Source organism: Neomonachus schauinslandi, chromosome X (genome assembly GCF_002201575.2).
Source record: "Neomonachus schauinslandi chromosome X, ASM220157v2, whole genome shotgun sequence".
Classification (NCBI taxonomy): domain Eukaryota; kingdom Metazoa; phylum Chordata; class Mammalia; order Carnivora; family Phocidae; genus Neomonachus; species Neomonachus schauinslandi.
In genome coordinates this window covers 1769284-1776543 of record NC_058419.1, presented here as the reverse complement: position 1 = coordinate 1776543, position 7260 = coordinate 1769284, and the positions used below count along the sequence as shown (strand labels likewise).

At 48.9% G+C, this 7260-nt stretch overlaps 1 protein-coding gene across 2 annotated transcripts in view; it reads right to left on the bottom strand.

Moving 5' to 3' along the window:
- The window catches only part of BCAP31 (B cell receptor associated protein 31), a 27287-nt gene that overhangs the window by 16897 nt on the left and 3130 nt on the right, over nucleotides 1–7260 (bottom strand). For both annotated transcript variants that reach the window (XM_044911682.1, XM_044911681.1), the window contains exons 3-4: nucleotides 6919–7019; nucleotides 1027–1174 (exon numbers count right to left, since the gene is read on the bottom strand). In XM_044911682.1, coding sequence (XP_044767617.1) covers nucleotides 1027–1174; nucleotides 6919–7019 — 249 coding nt within the window. The remainder of the gene's footprint in view (nucleotides 1–1026; nucleotides 1175–6918; nucleotides 7020–7260) is intronic.

Sequence of the window (7260 nt, the reverse complement as noted above, 5' to 3'; positions counted from 1 at the left end):
AGTTAGACGCAATCCTCTGGACCTGCCTCCCTTTCAGGCTCAGACCACAAAATCACGCTTCATTTTGGAGCTTCCCGAAACCCTCCAACTCCAGGGTACCTGTCCTCCCAGCCTTCTCATTGCCTGACTCTCCAGTTTGAAGACAGCATGCTTGCAGACCCCTTCAGTGATCCAACAGACCACCTGAAAAAGCTCTGCCCTTCCCAGCTCCAACCCTGCCACACTCCAACGTGGACTGAGAGTAGTCAAGGTCACCTGAACAACTGATTTTTCCTTTGAAAACCTGAAACCCAGGCAGGCAGCCATTCTAATGCCTAATGAAGAAGGATGTCCCAGTGACCAGAGGCAGAAGAGCCCAGCTAGAGGATTCACATGCTACCCTGCCAACCTCTGGAAGCCCTTGGCCTGAGTACAATGTTTACTCCCAGCCAATCAGTACATTCAACGGCAGCCAGGCCCCTCTGATGAGCAGCCCTGTGAGCAGAAGGCAGCAAAGCGGCCTCCGGACTCAAACAGGTGCTTTATATCACTTTAGTCTTAACTCAACTAGCCACCCCCTTGGCGCTGACTGAGGCACTCAGTCTTACCAAAAAACCCACCAGAAATAGGCTGCTCCTGCAACAGGTCTACACTGGGGACAGACATGCTCTCAGCCCCTTTGTGCCACTTCTGCCCACTCTTCTCAGGTCAGGTCCCCATGCCCAAAAGGCCCCTATTCAATTGGTCCCTTTAAGCCGGCCTCCAAAGATCCTCTCCCAGAGGGCAACGCCTCATCACTCACTTCAACCTCCCTACAGAAAGCAAGCTGGGCATGTGTTTGCCCTAAAAGAGCAGGTGGCAAGTTACGGCAAAGCCAGAACACAAGTCTTCTGACATTCCGATCGGACCTCTCCCACTCACCACACTGCCTCTGGAGGTCAGAAGGAAAATCAGAGGCCTCTGGGGAAATCAGGGCCTCCAGTTCAAGGCCACAGACTGAATAAGTCAAAGTCACAGGCAAGCCCAGGGGTCCCTTCCCTCACTCACAAGGACAGCAGCAAAGAAAAGCCAGCAATATAGAGATTCCGCTGGGCACGGAAAAGCTTCATGTGGAAGTGCTCCATGGCCCCAGGGTTATTCTGCAGGTTCACCTTCTCCGTCACGTCGTCATACTTCCGGATCTCACGTACAGCGTCTGCGGCAGAAGACACACAAGGGCATTAGCTCCTGCTCAGGCCAAGACTGGGCTGTCAAGAGGAGACAGGCGGCATAAGTCAAGGTGACCTCACTTCCCCCAGATCTGTCACCCCAGGTATCTCCCCTTCTACACACACCTTGGGGAGGACACCTTGTCAGAAGCTCTGCCCTGAGACCCATTCTCCTCTGGCTTTTTTCATGGCACTCCCTAGCCCCATTCTACCCAGACCACAAACTCGCTCTGTATCAAGATGCTAATCAAGTCTGAGGTGTTGCTGGCAACATCCACAGAGCCCCCAGTGTCTGGTTCTGTTTACCTCAAGTCAGGCTGGCTAGCAGCTGCCCCACCAATAACCCAGGGTCGTCCTATTCACGTAAATCCCCACGGAGGAGGCATGAGCAGCCTAGGAGTCAAGACCCCGAGACTGCCTGCTGAAGACAGGCTTTTCCATTTCAAAGCTTCATAATGAGTTTTATTATTTAAACTGCCTTATTCTAAGAACAAGTACCATTAAAATGTCCATACTACCCAAAGCAATCTGTACAGATTTAATGTCATCCCTATCAAAATGCCAACAGCAGTTTTCACAGAGTTAGAACAAACAATCCTAAAATTTGTATGGAACCACAAAAGACCCCAAATAGTCACAGCAATCTTGAAAAACAAAACAGGAGGGATCACAATTAGATTTCAAATTATATTACAAAACAATAACAACTAAAATAGTGTGGTACTAGGATAAAAACAGAGACAGAGATCAATGGAATAGAACAGAAAAACCCAGAAACAAACCCACAATTATATGGCCAAATAATCTTCGACAAAGCAGAAAAGAATATCCAATGGGAAAAAGTCTCTTCAACAAATGGTGTTGGGAAAACTGGACAGCCACATGCAGAAGAATGAAACCGGACCCCTTTCTTTCACCATACACAAAAATAAACTCAAAATTGGGGCACCTGGGTGGCTCGGTCGTTAAGCGTCTGCCTTTGGCTCAGGTCATCATCCCAGTGTCCTAGGATCAAGCCCCGCATCGGGCTCCCTGCTCGGCGGGAAGCCTGCTTCTCCCTCTCCCACTCCCCCTGCTTGCGTTCCCTCTCTCGCAGACGCTCAACGACTGAGCCACCCAGGCGCCCCAAATAAAATCTTTTAAAAAAAAAAAATCCTTGAAGAGAGCACAGGCAATAATTTCTCTGACATCGGCTGCAGCAGCGTTTTTCTAGATATGTGTCCTGAGGCAAGGACAACAAACTATTGGGAGTACATCAAAATACAAAGCTTCTGCAGTGAGGGAAGCAATCAACAAAACTAAAAGGCAACCTACAGAACGGGGAAAAGATTAAAAAAAATCAAAGACGATACAAAAAAATGGTTTTATTCTGATTACAAAACAAGTGCACGCTCATCAAAAATTCAAATATACCAGAAATGGGCAAAGAGAAAATATCCCATGACATAAGCACCTCCAGCAAGCACAGGACATGTGGTCATCTTACCCAAGGCAGTCACTTTGAGCCACATTACTCCATTTTCTCTGTAATACACATCCTAAGCTGAAATTACCCTAATTACAGGTTTATTGTCCATCTCCCCTGAATTAGACTACGTACCACAAGAGCAGAAATCTTTTCTGCCACATCCAGGACCTAGCATAGCTCTGGGTGCATAGGGGGCATGCAAATAACTGAATCGTGAGTAGTCTCTGCTCCGGAGAGGCACCGGTAGCCATACAGTGCTCTAGCTTACAAATACATTTACATCTATTTGTCTATGTCGTAGAAATGGAACCATCTACTGCTTTCCGCCCCCACCCCTTACCCGAGACATCTTTTTAAGTCAGTACATAAAGATCTATCGAGAAAGGTCTCTTAAGAGACCCCCATGGTGGGGCGCCTGGGTGGCTCAGTTGGTTAAGCGACTGCCTTCGGCTCAGGTCATGATCCCAGGGTCCTGGGATCGAGTCCCACATCGGGCTCCCGGCTCAGCAGGAAGCCTGCTTCTCCCTCTCCCACTCCCCCTGCTTGTGTTCCTGCTCTCGCTGTCTGTCAAATAAATAAATAAAATCTTTAAAAAAAAAAGAGAGACCCCCATGGGAGAGGAGTAAGGTACCACTATATTGATATTGTTAGGTTAGTTTTAGTTTGAGACTGCTTGGTTTTTTTTTGGTTTTTTTTTTTTTTAAAGATTTTATTTATTTATTTGAGACAGAGAGAATGAGAGAGACAGAGAGCACATGAGAGGGGGGAGGGTCAGAGGGAGAAGCAGGCTCCCTGCCGAGCAGGGAGCCCGATGCGGGACTCGATACAGGGACTCCGGGATCATGACCTGAGCCGAAGGCAGTCGCTTAACCAACTGAGCCACCCAGGCGCCCGAGACTGCTTGGTTTTTAAGCTGACCTCACATTATAAAAAAATCTGCCTCCCTTTGCTGGCATCCTGGTATTAATCTGTATCACGAAGCAAGCATTCTCCACCACTATTAGCAGAAGTCTAAACCAGGCCAACAACATGCCTATTTGTTATGAACTAAGTGTTCCTGTCCCCCAACCCCCAAGATTCCTATACTGATAACCTAACCCCCAATGGAATGGTATTATGAGGTGGGGCCTTTGGGAGGGGCAGGTCATGAAAGCAGGGCCCTCATGAATGGGGTTAGTGCCCTTACAAAAGAGACCCCACAGAGCTCTCTCATCCCTTTCACCATGTGAGGACAAAGCGAGAAGGCTCTATGAAACGAGGAACAGGGCCCTCACCAAACACCAAATCTGCCAGCACCCTGATCTTGGACTTCCAGCCTCCAGAAATGTGAAAAATAAATATCTGTTGTTAAGCAACACGGTCTATGATATTTTTGTTATAGCAGCCCAATATAAGACCTAAAATTTAAAATGTTCATACCCTTGGGCTCATCAATTCCACCTCTATGGATTTATCCTACATAAACATTTGCATAAATGTGCAATGATACCAGTATGCCTATAAAGAACTGAATTACAACAAAACCATATGTTATGATACTACAGATTTATTTTTTTTAAATATTTTATTTGAGTGAGAGAGGGAGAGAGCGTGCGAGCATGCGCACGCACACGCACATAAGCAGGGAGAGGGGCAGAAGGACAGGGAGAAGCAGACTCCCCGCTGAGCTTGGAGCCCAATTAGGGGCTCAAACCCAGGACCCTGAGATCACGACCTGAGCCGAAGGAGCCACCCAGGTGCCCCAGGATACCAGACAATGTTTAAAAAGGTAAGATTGCTGTAAATGGAAAACAGTGTGTACTATGGTCTGAATCCAATCCCAAACAGTACGTAGCATTTTAGTAAATATGTCCTCACAGAAAAGTGCCTGTGGACATGTACAACAAAGTATTAACGATGGTTTTTCTGTGAGACATGGGATTATGGGAGGACTTTAACTTTCTGGGTTAAATTTCTGACCTTTTAAGAACGTGTTATTTTTGTGATTTAAAATAAAACAAAACAGGGGCGCCTGGGTGGCTCAGTCGTTAAGCGTCTGCCTTCGGCTCAGGTCATGGTCCCAGGGTCCTGGGATCGAGCCCTACATCGGGCTCCCCGATCCACGGGAAGCCTGCTTCTCCCTCTCCCACTCCCCCTGCTTGTGTTCCTTCTCTCGCTGTATCTCTCTCTGTCAAATAAATAAAACCTTACATAAATAAAAAAATAAATAAAACAAAACATGTTTGAAGTACCTGGGTGGTGCAGTTAAGCATCCAGCTCTTAGCTTCAGCTCAGATCATGATCTCAGCGTAGTAAGACTGAGCCCCACGTCAGGCTCCATGCTCAGTGCAGAGTCTGCTTAAGACTCTCTCTTCCTCTCCCTCTCCCCTGCCCCCTCCACCAAGCTCAAGTGCTCACTCTCACTAAAATAAACAAATCTCTAAAAAATAAAAAAATTAAGTAAAATAAAAACATGTTTTTCTACACCCTCACATCTGCATCCAGGAACCCCGCCACCCTAAGGACCACCTTGGCCAATGGCGGGGAGCACACTGGGATGGGGGTGTTAGGCCACACTAGCCCAAGTCACACAACACAGTGCTGCCCTCCGTATCTCAGGCCTCTGGACCAGCACCTGGCCCCTGGATGCTCATCAAGCCCACTCCCCCACCACCCCCTCAGACCTGCCCCAGACTTCTCCCAGTGAAGGCTAGGGGCCAGCCAGGGCTGCAGCTCTAGCTAGTTATGCCTATCACCTTTCACCAGGATTTCCTGCTAGCTAACATTTATATTTGTAGAAGTCTCGAAAGACCTCTCTAGATTACACTTCTTACTGTTAAGGATAGGAAGCAGCCAGTCATCAAAGCCGGTATCTCTCTAGAACTTCCAAGCAATTCCCTGACCTCAAAGAAGAATGGCACCTCTGCCAACTCCTAGGTTCTGCAGAGGGCCTCCCTGGCCCATCAGCTGTGCTAGGAAATGGGGAGCTCATGGGGCCTGTACAGAGGGGCAAGGCCCTGAGGCAGCACCGGGGCACAGCCCCTCCCCACCCCAATTCTTGCCCCTACCCTACATCCAAAACTCTGAAGTCTGTTTTTTTTAATGCCCAAAGGATGACACACATATTCCCTAGCCCCTCCAGGCTTAGAGACCACTCAGGGAAGGAACCCTGATTGGAAAGAGCTACTTCTTGGGGCCTTGCCAAGTATTTCAAGAACAGCACAGTATGCATATGTGGGCAGCTGGTACCCACCCTACACAGTTGGGAAAGGGTAGGCTGCACCTGGCCTGTTCAGAGGAAGTCCTGCCTGAACATAGCCCATCAGGAGCCAAGACATTAGGAAGGAAAAATGCCTAATGCTGCAGCTAGTGGATGGTACCTTGCACATTCCCCCCGAACTATGGCCCCCCGCCCCCCCCCCCCACTGCCACATTTCTGCTGGAGACTCAGGGAGAGAGGAGTGCTCTGAGCCTAAGCGGGCATCAACACCTTGGAGACAGGACCAGTGTCTACAGCAGAACCCAGCCAATACTTTAGAATCCACGCTGAGGAACACAGTGACCACTTAGTACAGCACACATTTAACAGCCAGATGAAAGTTATATTGATCTCTCTGGTCTCCAATCATACCACCACATCACAAAATGCTTGCCTTCCACCTTAGTACCCTAAGGCCCCAGGCCCCAGGCCCCATCCCGGAGCATGCCCTGGGACCAGCTTATCTTCCAAGCCTGGCTGGTGTGCACCTCAACATGGTGTTTATAGAACTTCACAGCTAGAAGGACCCAGAAAGACCTGAAGCCTGACCCAGATCCAGAGAGCTCTAGGATACACTGCCAGACTTCTCAGTGCCCCGCCCCCCCCCACAGCTTCCTACCCAGCCCCACTCCCTGACCATTTGGTCGCTCAGTCCCTTATTCACACAGACTCTCTACGTGACTGAAGTGCAGTGCTGCTTAAACCAAGATCAACATGGACCAATCAGCTTCTCTTGGTTTCAGGTTCTGGAATGACGTGAGGAGCCAGCCCAGGAAAGTGAAGTGGTCATCACAGGGTGCATAAAGGTTGCTGGTCAAAGTAAAGGCCCAGGCCAGCAGTCAGCAGCACTCTGTTCAGGGATGAGGGAGCCTCTTCCCAAGAAGACAGAGACACTGAAGGGGTCTGTCTCTGGGAAGCCCAACCTGTAAGCTACATGTGGAACGTGGCACAGGGCTTTGCAGCAGAGGCTATGCCATGGCAAAGGGTCTGGGGCGCGTAGCTGCCCTCAGCCATGGTTCACTCACCAATAACCAGCAGCACAAGGATGACAATGAGGACTACAAAGAAGGTGTTGCCGTAAGTCACTACCAACTCCACCAGGCGGGACTTGAAAATCTTCTGCCATCTGTGAAAACAAAAGGGTTGAAGAAATAAACATCCACTTGGGCCCCAGGGCCCTGAGAACAGAAAGCCACTCTTGCACCGTTTTCCAGTGGCTGAATATCCTGAACAGACTCAGCCTCGACTGCCTGCAGTTCTCCAATTTATGACATCTATTCAAGAGTGCGTGGGGGGGTGGGTGGAGACTGACGACATCACCATCTCGGTGTTGTACAATGTCAACCTAAAAGACACATATAATAAAA